Here is a 16,286-nt window from a genome sequence, read left to right on the forward strand (position 1 = left end):
CAGCCCTGTCAGCTGGAAGTCTAAAAAGCAAGAAACCATATATTTATCTTCAGCCGAGGCAGAGTATAAAGCTCTAAGGAGAGTGGTTGGGGAAATCGTCTGGTTGAGTAGACTCTTTACTGAGTTTTGACATTTTTTTTTTGTCCAATTTCAGTTTATTGTGATAGCCAATCTGCTCAACATATTGCCAGAAATTCCGTTCTCCATGAAAGAACCAAGCACATTGAGGTTGACTGCCACTTTGTTAGGTCTATCTGCAGGAAGGGCTAATTTCTCTTCATCATATTGATACTGGTCAACAGCTTGCTGATATACTCACTAAAGCTCTTACTAGGATCAAATATTCTACTGCTCTTAGCAAATTTGGTTGTCTTCCCTCGGCTTTCGGCTTAGGGGGGGGGGGGTATTGAGATATGTATTTATTTGTATCTACTTCTATTGTAAATGTAGTCTTTGAGTTAGCACAATTAGTTAGGATAATAGTTAGTTAGTTACAGTGTTATCAGTTAGTTAGTGGAAAGAGCTCATTAGCTGTCACTTAGCTGTACGAGTCAAGTTCGTTAGGATTAGATATTTTGGATTTCATCTTGTATAAATAACTCAGCAATCAGTGACTGGAAGTTAGAAGTTTTCATTCCCAATTTGAGCTTCTCACATTTATCTGTTTCTCCTTTCTTCTCGAGTAAATGAGAACTGAGTTTCACCATTGAAGGTGACTCAAGCTCTTGATAATTCAAAGTTTGAATAATATTGAATCAGGTTGTCATTTGCTTTTAAATAATTCACACGCGGCCACTAACTTTTTCAAAATAAGAAAAAATTTGTTGTTTGCTGCCTATAGAACATCTGGCATACTAAAGTCAACATCCAACTTCGTTCACCTATTGTTCTTTTTATCTCCTATAGCGGATTCGTCACAGCGACCATAGATTCATTAACTTGCTTTCCGATTTCATACGAGGAATAACATCGTTAAGCCATTCCATAAAAAATGCTGGATATTAATTAAGGTTTCTCAGTGTTGATTAGCAAGTATTGAATCTTAATTCTTAATGCGTCAAACGCTTAACGTTAGTAATATCATAAATACTTAAAGTTGTAAATGAGAAATGGTGAGATGAAATATGATGGGCTACACTACATTAAAAAACTATTTGACATGATTAAAGAGATATGAACATGATAACTTGACTCAATTTATTAAAAAAAAAAAAAAAAACTTTTAACTAGAATCAACATCATAACTTTAAGAGTGGTGAAACTAAAGTTAGAAGTTGTTTCAACATTTTTTTTAATTCTTTTGGAACAATAAGTTCTACTATCTTAATAAGGCAAATGTGTAAAGTTATAAGTTAATGAATTGTGAATAATGTCTCAAGAAAATTCAAAAGCTCCAAAAGGCAATTCAAAATCAACTTGGTAGACTAACCCGTTTGGCCATGAATTTTCTCTTTTTTCACATTTTTTTTCACTTTATTTAATTATCAACGTTTGATCATGAAAATGCCAAATACAAGCTGAAGTTATGTTTAGAATTTGAAAAACAACTAAAATCTTGTTTTCACCTTTTTTTTTTTTAAAAAAAAATTCAGTACATTCAAACAACCAAATAGTTTTTGCAAAAACTATTACCAAATACAACTTCCAACTTCAAAATTCCAAATAAAGTGAAAAATATTTGGTTTTCATGGCCAAATGCCTACTAATTTTTTGTCGACACGTGTATTAATTTTAGAAATAATGAAAATGTTTGATTTGATTTGCCATTGCATAAAAAGCTAAGCTGAAATTATACCAATCGACAATATTTATATGCCATTAACACATTATGAATATATATACTGTTATCCTACGTGATTGAAAGGTGATTAATATATTGAGATTAATGTTTATTATGTTTAAGTTATCCGATTAATAATAGCTGTTATGCTACGTGATTGAAAGGTGATTAAGAAAGAACCCATGAATTAATATTCAAGTTGTTAATATTTGACGAAAAGCAAACATATTGATTTTTGATACTTAATAAAAAAAACCTTTTTATCATTTTCTCCCATTTTTATAATGTACCCGAAATATAAACGAAAATATTTGTCATAGTCTCAAAATAATAATGCAATAAAAAGTGAAAGGAAAAAAAAAAAAAAGTCAGAATACAAAAAGTAAAAAACATGGAGTAATTCAAGAGGAGAAATAAAGGAATTGTAATAAGTTTGGGATGCACAAGTAATAAAGAAAAAGGGGAGTGTAATAAGAGAAGCAAATGAAATCGCCGTGCTGAAGCACAGGCATTGGAATCAACTCAATATAACCATGTTGCGAAGGTACGTAACCCTAAACCAAATCTCAATTTGTACAGTTATCAATATATACACTCTCATATTCTTAGCTTTTGTTCATTTTTTTAACAACATAATTACGCTAACTCTTCTAGAGTGTTTTTTTTTCTTTTTCTTTCTGTAGTGATACATCGGATAGGTAGTTTGTGATTGTCGATGTTGTTATTGATTTTACTAGTTGAGAACTCTAGTATTAATTCTACACAAGTATTTGAATGAAATGAATTAGGGTTGAAATTAATTTGTTGTTTGTTGTTGAAAATTACTCTAATGTTCATAGTTTTTGTTTGTTGATTAGGTTTTAAAGAACATAAGTTACGCTTATTCTTCCTGAGTGTTTGTTACGTAGTGATACATCGGATAGGTAGTTTGTGATTGTCGATTTTGTTATTGATTTTATTAGTTGAAAACTCTAGTATGAATTCTATAGAAGTATTTGAATGAGAAGAATTAGGGTTGAAATGAATTTTGTACAGTATCACTATATACTCTGATGTTCATCACTTTTTGTTCATTCATTAGGTTTTTAGAACATAAATTACGATTATCTTCCGGAATATTTTTTCTCCCTGCAGCGATATATCGGATAGGTAGTTTCTGATTGTAGATTTTATTATTGGTTTTACTAGTTGAAAACTCTAGTATGAATTCTATAGAAGTATTTGAATGAGAAGAATTAGGGTTGAGTAATTTCATTGTTTGAAAATTGAGAAACAAAGCGGTTGGACTAATTTTTCTTGTTTGAAAATTGTTGTTTTTTTACATATTGATACATTTAGTTTGTGATTGTCGTTTTTGTCATCAATTTTCTAGTTGAAAACTCTAGTATTAATTTTACAGAAGTATTTGAATGAAAAGAATTGGGGCTGAAATGAAATCTGTTGTTTGACGATTGAGAAATAAAGCGGTTGAACTAATTTTTCTACTTTTTCTTTTACAGGTCCATCCTGCGACTTTCGGCTGGTCATTCAGTAAAAAGAATTCCAATAGAGGTTACAACACAGGTACTTTTAGAATGTTTGTCTTATTTTCATGTTAAAATTAGATAACGAATGTTCTTTTCTTTTGAAAAATTATCTGTTGTGGGTGCTGAGAGATACAAATTAGGGTAGAAGGCTAGTAAGTAGTTGAGCCTTGTCTCGCTTATCCTTCCATACTAGTAGTCGTAGTATTATTCTTGTAGCTTCTTGTTCTTTGATTTCTGTTACTATCTGTCGTATCTTGTACTTCGATTATACCATTATTTTGTTGTAGTTACTCTTCCTATTTGTTCATAATGCTTTGTCATGCTATCTTTAGTATTTTTCCCTTGGCTTCTTCATTTCCGCGATTTTTTTTTCGTACTGTTTTGATATGCTTTTCCTTGAGCCGAGGGTCTATCAGAAACAACCTAAGGTCTGCGTAAACACTACCCTCCCCAGATCCCACTTGTGGGATTACACTGGATGTGTTGTTGTTGTCATGTTCTTTTCTTTGAAAAAAATCTGTTGTGGGTGGTGGAGACCCAAGCAAAATTCCATGAATGATGATTAAGGCACTAGCAAAATTTCATGAATGATGATGTTGTATTATCATCTGCTTGTTTTTTCCCTTTCACTTTATCACAATAAAAATAAGAGAAAAAAAATTGATCCATGCAGTTTCTTTGAATACTAGTGTTATGTCTTGCATTAACTAGATCACATTGAATTCTCGTATACCCATTTGTTTTTTGGTATATGGGCTCAGGTACCTTCCTATCTTTTTTCCCGAAGAGAGTTCTCAGTCTCACCTAAACAAAATGGGCAACCACGGGGGCCAGGTTCAACTGGCAAGCCCACAGAAACAGGGAGTCTCTTGCCGAGATTCATTATCGGAACTTTTGCTTTAAGTGCTGGGTTCGTTGCAGCTTATCAAACTGGATATTTAGATAAGTATCTTATTAAAGAGCCCCATTCTACCCCTGAATTAGCCAGGGCAGGAACTGGCACTCAAGATGTGAAGGAGCTAAAGGAAAGTAGTGAAGTCTCACTAGATAGTGAAACTTTAGGAAGACCAGATGTTGAGTCTGATAGTCTGGAGCAAACAGACGAGAGCATTGGAACTCGACAAGATCTCTCTGGACCAGAAGAGCCAAGCAAAACGGGATCAGAAAGTCAATTACAGGTAAAAGATTCATCAGAGATTACTGGCGGAGAAGCCAACTATACTGAAGTAAAAGAATTATCACCCAGCTCCCATCAGGAAAGTGTGACACCTGATGAAGCAAGACTTAGTTCTACTCAGTCACCTGAAGACACTTTGGACGTGAAGAGCCCAGAGGTAACTACTGATGCAGTGCAGTCTGAGGCAATTGAAATCACGCCAACCCTTACGCAGGCTGATACACTTCAGAAGGAAAAGGAGGCTAGTACCATGTCTCCAGATCATGTAACCAGTCGAGACAAGGTGGAGGTATAAACCAATTTGTGCTGACAGTTTTATCTTCTGAGTTACAAATTTTGTCACGGTCTGAACAGCTGCTTTTTGAAGGATGCTCCTCATCATGATGAAAAACCTAGTTCCCTCCTTGATGAATACTATTTGAGAAATGGGGGTGGAGCTACCCCTACAACCTCCTCTGACAAGCACAAGGTATATTGTCCTTCCTCAATCCCCAACCCCCCCCCCCCCCCCCAAAAAAAAAACCCCAAAAAAAAGAAAAGAAAAAGATAGACAAAAGGATATGAGAGAGGGATGGAGGGAATCGCATATTGGTTTTCCTTAACCTTTACGTTATGAAACTGAAGGTTGTTGAAGATCAGGATGATGCCTACATAACAAAGGATGGAAAACTGGTGCTTGATTTCTTACAAGCTCTTCATGAAGCTGAGAGGAGACAAGCAGAGATAGATGCTCGCTTATTTGCTGAAGAAAAGAAATATATAAAGGTGTGAGCCCTTTAAGAGTTCTGCAGAATTTTGAAAAGAGGATGTTATAACATTATTGTGACACTTTACTCTAAAGATTTGTGTTATTTCTTCCGCATGATTTGCTTTTTAATCGTGTTGCTGCTTCTTGTTGTTGTTATTATCATTATTTAATCTTTTTCTGCTCACATGATTTAGGAGAGATATGAAAAGGAACTTAAGGATGCCAGGGCTAGGGAACTTATGTATGCTGAACGTGAGGCTTTACTGGATAAGGTTGTAGCACCTTTGTTATTGGTTTCCTATTTTACCTGATATAGGCTGCTGCGTTTCATCATAACTCCAGTTCTCTAACTATTCATTGCCACATTTGACTTCTTTCTTTATTAGGAACTGAAAAAAGAAAGAGCAAAAGCCATCGCAGCTTTGAAATCACTTAAAGAAAAATTAGAAGAAGAACACAAGACAGAGCTTGAGGAAAAGGTACTATACTCTCTTAAGACTATATAAAAAGTTTCCTTTGTTTTCTGTCCAACAGACTTATGCAGATTCGTAATTGCAGGAAGCTGAAGCAGAACTAAAGTTGAAAAAAGCCCAGGAGTTAGCTAAAGCAGAATTGGATGCAGCTATCGCAAGTGAGAAAGCATCTCAAATTGAAAAAATGGCTGAAGCCAATCTCCATGTAAAGCTTCTGCTGATATTAGTTTTCCACATATAGAAGTTTCTTTTTTTATTTGATTTTACACCAATCTTTGAATTATTATGCACATTCCAATTCAACCCTTGAAACATCTATAGAAGGAGATTTTGGAACCCAGATAATTTGCTATCCTAAAGTCTGTTTAGACCAACACCTGCATCCTATTCTTTGCTAAATGGCAAAAACCTACTCCAGCATGACTGCTCCATTAAAGTATTGTTGGCGAGCAAAGCCCTTGTTTTGATTCTCTTTTGTTTGGGGATACAAGTACAATTTTTGTCTGCCGTGCATTAGGAAATAACTGATGTGATTGACTGCAGTTATTTCTTCATTTTTTTCATTAGTCTATGTCACTGTATGTATGGCTTCATTTCTTGCTTTGGCTATGGCGTATGTTAAGGTTTCACATTACAAGTGTAATAATGGCTAAAGAAACAGGAGATGCCTTGTATGACGGATGGGAGAACAGATTACATTCTTTGTCATGTATTTAAGCATTCGGCGTTTCTGGATTGCTCAATTGTATGTTTCTTTTTCTTTTGTCCCAATAGGAATCTTACCACTTGCCAAGAAGGTATATATCAGAATTGTCCTATGTTGAATGTCTGCTGAAAGTTCTATATCTTAATCTTTTACAACAATAATAACAATTATGCCTCAATCTCGAACTCTTTGGCTCAGCTATATGAGTCTTCTTGACATACCACTCTGTTCATACCCTTTCCTATCAATAGTCAATTGTTTGGCGTTTTCTAAGGCTAGACTTTCTCTACATTGTCTACAGACATACAAATCTATAAACATACTAATATAGCTCCTACTGTACCTTTGGACCTGATGCAAGTGAAGTACTGAACCAACATTGCAAGCTCTAATCCTTACTTGTTGGTATCACCTATATTAGCTTTTGCTACCATCTAATTTTTGTTAAGTTTGTATTTCTCGCCAGAACTTTTATGTCTTTTGAAACAACTTCCTTGTATATAACTTTAGGTGTCCCTCTTCCTCCTTTTAACACCTTTAATCATCAGTGTCATTTAGAAAAAAATCATTATGGTGTCATATCTACGAGTCGGTACATTTCAAGATTTACGTCGGACATATACAAATTATCTCACGTGATCTTCTCTTTTTTTAATCCTCTGTATTACTTGCACTTTCTGGAAGATGTTTTGATTTTTCATTGTCTAACATGGTATGAGCGCATATTCATCTGGACATATGGGTCTATGTCATGCTCATCTTGTGAATTTGTGGGCATTCGAGACCCACCATTTCACCCTGAGAAAGCCCATCATGCACTCCCACATAACATTGCTAGTCTTAGAATCGTTCTATTGAACTTGTCTTTCACTTTGGTAGGTATCCTCCCATGGCACAACACTCCAGCAATGTTCCTCTTTGCCAAACAATTTTCTTATAATTCTGTTATATTTTTGTTTATACCCTTCTTTTGGAGAATTAACCTAGGTCTCTTTCTATGTTAGTTGTATTTGCAGTTCATATATTCTTACTTCCACTTATCTTCAAACACTACTCTCTAGTGTGTTTCTGCATAGCTCAGTTGTTCAAGTGCTTGGCATTTTCTATGGTTGATGATATGATTTGAGTTTTTATTGTGTTACAGATAAATGCTCTGTGCATGGCATTTTATGCACGGTCTGAAGAGGCTCGCCAGAGTCATTCTGTTCACAAGCTTGCTCTGGTAACTTATCTGTTTCTATTGTGCTTTTCTTTTTATTTCTCTATTCTCCCTCTTTTTTGATAAAAATCTTTTATCCCAAGGGTGGGCGTGAGAAAACATATACATAAATTCTTTCATTCTGAAGAATTCCGCCATCAGGGATGATACTGTTCTGTAGTCCAGAATATCGTTGAAATACTAACAGAATATTATCACATATGGTTGCTATATTGCCCTCTTCACATATGTTAGTGTATATGGTTGCTATATTTGCCTCTCCACTTATATGACGTAACTGCAAAACTATGTAGATATAGTCCTTTCTTTATGTAAATGACTATTCTGCTAGAATTTGGAAACATCTGGTATCATATCCCAAAAGGTCTAAACCAGTCTTTTAAATTCAATTGGAATTTCCAGACAATCAATTTCATCTCAACTAGAAACATCTTGAAGATTTGAAAACCATAAATCAACCAGTCTGATTCTTAATAACATCAATTCCATCCTTTCTCAGCCGCGTTCAGTTCACTTCTGTTTACTAACTATTACATGATGGACATTGGTGCTACTGGACTAGCTTTAGCCATGCCCTAGTAAAGAGATCTGTTAAACACGCTAATATCCGTCAAATGGCACCTTAAATTATAGCAACCACTGGTTTTTAACATTTCATCTTCATTAGCTGATTTCTTTAAATTGATGGTGTTCTCGTTGTTTTTTGTTTTCAGCCTTTTGTCTCTTAATGTTTAAAGAAGGCAAAATTGAGGACTGGTTGTGTGTGTGTGTGTGAGAGAGAGAGAGAGAGAGAGAGAGAGAGGGAGGGGGGGGGGGAATCTCCTTGTGATAAGTTTTAACTGTAACCTTTTTCTCCTTCCTAAACTACTGTTGCCAACAGATAAAAGAAACAAAGGTACAATTAGGTAACATGTCTAAACGTATCGCTTTTTCCAACCAAAAGTTGATATTGAATATCATCTGGAAAATCGAAGTTTCCGCTAACTCTGCCAAAAAATTCTCATCAGAAGCCATCTCCCCTTCCAGTGACCATCTAACGGCTACACTAGCTGGTATTGTCCATAACCAACTAATGTAGCCATTTTCTATTTTCCTGAAACATCATTAACACATGTAAAAGCACGGAATAATTTGGCTAACAGCTCCCATTTCTCTGTAAAATATAATCTTGAATTCTGTTTCGAACAATCGCAGCTTTCCTAAATCTATGCTAAAAAAATTCTAATGTAACAATCTCACTTGTTCCTGGTAATCACCATTCCAGTAACACCATCTTTCACATACGCTATTGCTAAATAACTTCTGAAACTCAAGGTTGGGACTCTTCATCTTCCTCCTATAGTTCTGGTCGATTACTTCTCTCATGTACTAATCGGAAAAAAAAATGGCCATTGGCTTTCATGCTTCATGAAGTCTATATCTTCCCCAAAGATAATGTATATTAAGGAAAAAAAATTGTGTATTAAGAGCAGGAAATTCATACTGCAATTTAACAAGGTGATGTCTTACTTGTTCTGAAGTTGAGATTTAAAACCATATTTGTCAATAAAAGCAAGGAAATTCATATTGCAATTTAACAAGGTGATGTCTTCTCATTCTGATGTTGAAATTTAAAACCATATTGTCAATAAAAGCAAATAATTTTTGGAACTTAAACAAATTATCCATTTAAAATATAAGTAATGTGATGCATCCAACCAAAAGAATAGCACAGTGGCTGTTGCTGAGGTAGAACGGGGTGATCTGATACTTATTTGTTCTTTGTTTGTTGAACTGTAAAGCCAGTTATTTTTCTACAATTGTATTGTCAGGCCAATTATTTAAGTATCCTTAAGTGTTGGCAAGGGTATTAGAATGGAAAATTTGGATACAAACAATGCTTTCCAACCACTCATATATTAAAACCTGTACAAGTCTTTAAGCTACGCATGGGATCCTTTGATTGGGGTGAAGTGATTAATGACCCTCTACAAAATATTAAATATCGCGTTTGTGTTATGTCAGAATCGTCCATGTATATAGAGGGTCATATACCTCTATTCATTTTTGTAAAGACCCCTTTTAACTAATTTCCTCCTTTGATTGTTCATTATTGCAGGGGGTGCTTGCTCTGGAAGATGCACTGTCCAGAGGGTTACCAATTCAAAAAGAAATAGAAGTTCTTCACACTTCTCTTGAAGGGATAGATAACAACTCACTGGTGGAGTTGGTTCTATCTTCTCTTCCAGAAGAAACACGGAAATATGGTTCAGATACTGTGTTACAACTGAATCATAAGGCAAGTATCTGACGCACTGTAATATTATGCATTGTGCTGTGATTTAGCGTTGAACATTCCCTGTGGTTGTAATCGGCTTCTTGCTTGCAACCTCTATTTACCACTATTATAAAGCCTTGATGGGATATCCACTTACTAACTTCTCTCTCTCCCCCCCTTACTAAAGGAAACGAAAAGGAATATTTTTCTCCTTTTTTTCTTTAGCGTATAGAGTTCTTTCCATGCGATGCATTGTTGTTTCCTTTTCGCTACATTCTTACTAATAAAGCAGGAGAAATCTTCTTTTCGCATTGCATTTGTTTGTCTCTGAGTTTCATGCTAAGTCCAAAAAATAAAGAACCTGATACATAATTTGTTTCTCCATGTTGGTGAAGAAGAAATCATTAGAAATGGAATGGTAGAGGAGGTGATGCACTGGTAAAGCAAGGATCCAGATTCTAAAGGAAAGTATATTTGTTGTTGTCCTACCATGGTATAACAGAGTTTGAATCAATTTATGCTTCAAGAATTCAAATCCGTACATGAAAATTCTCTGGACCATCCCATAAGATCCATTTTTCCGGAAGAAAGGCTATTGTCACAAAATGGGATTTCACATGGTTTATTATTATCAAATTTGAAGCTAAAATTTTTCCCTAACGTTTGAGAAAGCAGATGTACTGCTATAAAAAAAATTCTAGTAATTTGAACCTCTAATATCAAATTTGCTACTAACTACCTATACATTTAATATTTTCGGCAATCTCAAATGGATCTTTTTTTGGTTCCTTATTTCCTGTCCTGTTGAATCATCACTCTAAAAACAATATGTCAGACTGTGATGGAGGAATTTGGTCACTGTTTAAGATATCCTAGTTTTTAAATTTGCTTTTCTTTCGATCATTTAATATGTTAACAGTCGACTTGTTCCTCATGAATTATGTGATTTCTGCTGCTATGCTGAATTTGTTTTTCTTTTGCTCCTTGTGCCTAAAGTCTTTTGTGTGTTTTTTGGGGGGGGTTAACTATAGCAGGGTTTTCTTTATTGGAATTTGTTGCTCGTACATTGAAGTCTGCAGATATTTTCTTTGTTACAATTTGTTGCTGATGCTTGTACCTGAGAAAAATCTGGATGGTTCTGTTTCTAAATACTTCTCTTTTTAACAGTTTGATACATTAAAGGGGACACTTCGGCACTTTAGCCTGATTCCTCCAGGTGGTGGTGGGATATTGACGCATTCTTTGGCTAGTGTTGCATCCTGGTTAAAGGTTTCTTTGCATTACTCTCCTTTGAGTTAAACTAGTCTGATTATTGAAGTAAAGTTTACTGAATTCGTATTTTTATCCTCATAAGATAATTGTGTGTACTGATTTCAGGTTAGGGAGGCTGACCAGTCTGGTGATGGAATTGAATCCCTCATAAACAGAGTTGAGAGTTTCTTGGCTCAGGGAAAGTTGTCAGAAGCTGCTGATGTGCTTGAGAAGGGTTTAAAGGACACTCACGCAGCAGCAGTCGTCGATGATTGGGTTAAGCGTGCTAGGAACAGAGCTATAACCGAGCAAGCACTAACCTTGCTGCAATCTTATGCCACCACTATTAGCATAACTTGAAAGGGTGATCCATTATAGCATCAAGGTCCAGTTTATCTGCAGCCTACAAAAAATGCTCAAGAATGGCTTTTTGGTGATTAAATGTTGAGATTTTCAATGATTGCGACACAATCCCTTTTTTCGTCTTGTTGCAATCCAAGTAGCTATGCCTTTCTTGATCCGGGAATAATTTCATTGATAGATACATCACTATTGAGCAGTATTGTTGCACAACGGGCTACTTCTGTTATTATTTCTTTTAGATCAACCATGAAAAGGATGTCCAGCTGGAGTAACCATTGAATTTTCTACTTTGCATGAACTATCCTGTTAGCTGCTGTTACCTTGTTTGGCATGTATAATAAAGGCAGCTCAGACAACTGGATAACTTATTTTGGTAGTTTCCTAAGCGTATTGAATTTGAAAGAGCTCAGCATTGATGGGTTTTCTTCTGTTCGAGGATAAGTGGACATAATTCACCACGGAACAAACAATGTTGAAATTTCTCAAGAAACTTTTATTATGTATGTATATCTTAAGCTGAATTCATTATGAGATACGTAAAGACATTGAAGTTTCGTTTGGATATAGAGGTTCTAAGACGATCGACTTAGAAAGCAAAATGTTTCTTGTGTAACTAGTTACTGGGTTTTTCTTTAATTGTTTTAGGGCGAAGTGCACCAATAGCCCCTAATAGTCACATTCATGGCTGTTGTTTAAAATCCAGCGTTCGTAAAATATTTAGTGTTTGGCCACCACTTAAGAAAGAGATCACTTAGTTCTTCTCCACTTCTTCTGCCGTCTTTTACTTCTCTGCACAAACAAGAAAGAGTATATTTACAAAAATGCTTCAATCTCAAGCTTAACTCCAGGTATTTTTAAGTTTAGGAAAGTATAATCAAGAACGGCTGAAACTTCCGAACAAACCCCATCGTTGTCCTGATGTTTAGTAAATTATTTCTAGATTTGCAAATTAACATTTGCATACTAGTTACCAGAAAACAAGTACCATTTGATACTCTACAAAACTAGGCGGCAATTTGACATTGCAGCAGTTAATAAATAATATAGATTTCAGCGAACTTGAATTTTAATGTGAATTTTAGACCTAGAATTTCAGCAACTATATGATTTGAAGGGGAAGTCAAAAGATACCTCACTTGCGTAAAGAAAATAGAAGTTACATAAAAGTATATAACAATATTAAAATTGTATAACGTGTATATCTTAGGGATAACTTTCCTTTTTTATTTCTCAAATGATATTCGATATTTTCTTTGAGATTCCGATTCACGCCGGGAAGCGTGCTCTGCAACATAAGTGATAACTTCCTCAAGAATGCGATACCCCATAAAGTCATTGAAAAATTGAACTTCCCATTAAGCATGTTAATACCAAACGTGTACTTTCAAGTGATAACTACACTATGAATGCATAGTTAGTAAAAAGAAGTAAGTTTGTACTTCGTACCTTCAACTGATAGCTATGTTTTAGGGGCTGATTAAATGTCCTGATCGATCTAAAAATTAGTTTTCGGTGTAAACACTCGGTGCACCGATAAAAATTATCCAAATGGACAGATGAATAAAAAAGCTACCACACCGTATAACCATATCCTATAGGATTAATGCCGTTCCTATTTCAAATTTCGTGCACTCATAATCAAAATAACCACAACGGATAGATTTCATTTGTCATCCCTCTAGGATTATTATACTAACTAGTAAATTGATTATTGTCCGTCTTTTTCCAACTTGCTTCCTAGCTAACATTAAATAATAAAATTCGGCTAAAACCTTTACAAACCAACGACTTTTAACTTTTTTGCATATCTTGTTCCTCTGGCTATATCGTTCTATTAATTTTTGCATATTCTAATACATGCTAGTTAAACCCTGTGGTTGTTAGCTTTGATTTTTTTGACAATCGTTGTTAGCTTTGATTGTCGATTAGGTTTAGTTGGATAGTCGTTTTAAGCCACAAAGACAAGCTAACTAATTCTTATAAGTGAGGTTGGTTTGATGTCTTTATTGTTTTTCTAATTACTTGAAATATTAAAAAGTATGAAAATAGATTAATTAAGTATGAATTATCAGTTTGATTAGTTAACGAATACGATGGCTACTCACATATTAACTTTCTCTAACTAACAAATTCATTTTTAATAATAAGGTGTTATCATTTCCTTTTTCGTATAGTCTTCATGGGTTTTACTTTCTGAAAGTAATTTCTTTTATGGATGTATTCTTTAATAAACAAAAAGATTATTGTGGTACCAATAATTTATTTTATTTTATTTGAGATTTTTTTCTTTTATGGACTTTAAGTTATACTTATGATTAGAATATTCTATTTTATCCTAGAATAGAAAGAAATAAAGAAATAGGGCCCCAATGTTTTTATTTTTATTTTTATTTGAGATGTTTTTTTTTATGGACTTTAAGTTATACTTATGATTAGAATATTCTATTTTATGAAAAAATGATTTTGTCCTAGAATAGAAAGAAATAAAGAAATAGGGTTATGAAGTAGATTCTCTTCTTGTAACTCTCAAATGTCGCATATTACCTATTGATATGTTATACGATTTCTTATCCAGTGTCTAGTGTTCGATACTTGCATCAAAACATGAATTAATCTGAATTCACGTTAGAAAATTATAAATTGGGATAAAGCGCTTCCTTAAATATTTAAACTCTTTCAGATCTTTGAAATATTTAGGTGGCAGTTGGATATTTTCTTCGAAGAAAATATCTAGCATTTTATAGTAATACTTAAATCTAAAATTATAAAGAATAGTTTTCAGTTAAAAACGGTGTCTTTTTTCTTTTCTTTTCTGGTAATGCTTTGATCTAATTTCTAAAAATATCGTTCTATTTACCAGCAAAAAGTTTCAATTTCCACTAGAGAATTTCTTTTAAGAAAATGCTGAAATTTTATTTTATTTGACAAATGATTGTACTGAATCATTTTATATGAATTGGAAATTGAATAAACGTATGCCATAACTTAATGAATAAAATTGATATTAAATAACTTTTAATGCGTAAGAATTTAGTTTTCTCTTCTCTATCAAAATTGTTTTGGTTAAAAGAATTCAGATACTTGTGGATTTTTAAATCGAAGAAATTCACGAAACATTGCAAATCAAGCAAGAAACATGTTATTAAGAAACCAAATCACTAGTACTACATTCCAATTGACCAGAAAGTGACGTGGTGATTGGAATCTCAAATTATATGTGATAGATGACAAATCAACTTTCATGTCTTTTAATTGGCAAAATATTAAATAAAAATAAAAACAGAAAAAAGACCCCACCCGAGAGAAACCAACAAATTGTGCTTTCACATTACTAAGCTAATGATTCAATAGCTTATAATTTGGTATAGACTTTCGATCACTCTTTAGACCATTGTTTTCTTGCATTATTTATGGGATGGGCCATTGAAAATAATCTGAAAATAAAAGGACAAAACAATACATGATATTAAAAAGAGCAGTCAGGTGCACAAAACATCTCACATTCCTAAGATTCGGAGAAAGGGCCACACCCGAAGGGGTGTGATATAGAACCTTAATGCAAGAATTAGTGGTTGCTTCTACAGCTCGAACACGTTATCTATAGGTTACACGGAGACAACTTTATCGTTCTTTCCAAGGCTCCCCTTAAAAAAATACACGATATTGATACAAAACTTATAGTATAAAATACAAGAATATAATCAGGGTTAAAACAACTAAGATTTTTAGGTTTTTAAAACCCCTTTCTGAATTTGACAATTAATTTATGTCCAGATTTTTAGTCAGAGTTTAACACATTTTCAAGAGATCTTTTATGAATATTAACATTTTGGTCCCTCAATTATTGAAAATTCCTATTTTGGTCTTTATGATATATATATGACTCGGCATATTTAACCTTCAATTAATTGAGATGTAAATTTTGGTCCCTTATTGCAAGAAATGTGTCATATTTTCACTATTTTTAGAAGTATATTACCTCAAATATGGAGCAATAATACAAGCTTAACATAATATACATGGGTACTCAAATGATGGAGCGATTAATAATTTTGAAAATTTATGATTATTGACAAGCAAAAGGATCAAAAGTGTGTAGTTTAAGGAATTGAAGATTAAATGAATTTCTTTAGATATCAGAAGGACTAAAATAAGAAGTTATCAATAACTAGGATACCAAAAGTGCTATTAGCCTTTTTTTTTTAATTTTTTTTAATTTATGTTAGTTCACTTGTGAATTTTTACTAAATAGATTTCATAGAATATCATTTTCCTATCATATTAACAAAAATCATTCATGAACTAACATTAAAAAATTATTTAGATGAATTATTAATCTAGGTTAAATTACCCAATTTTCTTTAAATAATCTATTTTTTTTTTTTTTTACAGTAATGGTTCAGTTATAACTTATAAGACCATAAATATTGAATAAACCTGATGTATCGAATTTTTGGTTTTTTTTTATATAGGTGGTAATTTTAAAATCAATTATCACTGAAAAAACATTTATCCTGGTGACTTATGTACAAAAATTATTCCCCAAATTGCATGTGGGGTGTTTTATAGATTAAGTTGCTATTCTAATTATTAATCATGTGGGTATTCCAGTGTATGTTGTTACCATCTTAGTTACATGCACGAGAGAACATGCAATTCAATTAAAGATATCCAACATAGAAGCATCCTTATTAGGTGTATCTTTCTGTCTCTTTTTTTATGCCAATTAAAAAACTTCAAAAATATGTAGTGGATTATATTAGTTTGTGCCAACCCACAGAAATCA

The 16,286-nt window shown here is 33.6% G+C and overlaps 1 protein-coding gene across 1 annotated transcript; it reads left to right on the forward strand.

Annotated features, from left to right (window-relative positions):
- The first annotated feature begins 2,144 nt into the window (after positions 1-2,144).
- LOC132059458 (MICOS complex subunit MIC60, mitochondrial) lies at positions 2,145-12,062 on the forward strand. The gene is made up of 12 exons (XM_059452079.1): positions 2,145-2,324; positions 3,280-3,343; positions 4,068-4,772; positions 4,851-4,952; positions 5,108-5,248; positions 5,426-5,503; positions 5,618-5,710; positions 5,790-5,909; positions 7,555-7,632; positions 9,728-9,907; positions 11,054-11,155; positions 11,264-12,062. The coding sequence occupies exons 1-12, from the start codon at positions 2,314-2,316 to the stop codon at positions 11,495-11,497; spliced, it is 1,908 nt and encodes a 635-aa protein (XP_059308062.1). The 5' UTR covers positions 2,145-2,313; the 3' UTR covers positions 11,498-12,062.
- Positions 12,063-16,286: the final 4,224 nt, after the last annotated feature.

The sequence above is a fragment of the Lycium ferocissimum genome, chromosome 6 (assembly GCF_029784015.1).
Source record: "Lycium ferocissimum isolate CSIRO_LF1 chromosome 6, AGI_CSIRO_Lferr_CH_V1, whole genome shotgun sequence".
In the NCBI taxonomy this organism is placed as follows: domain Eukaryota; kingdom Viridiplantae; phylum Streptophyta; class Magnoliopsida; order Solanales; family Solanaceae; genus Lycium; species Lycium ferocissimum.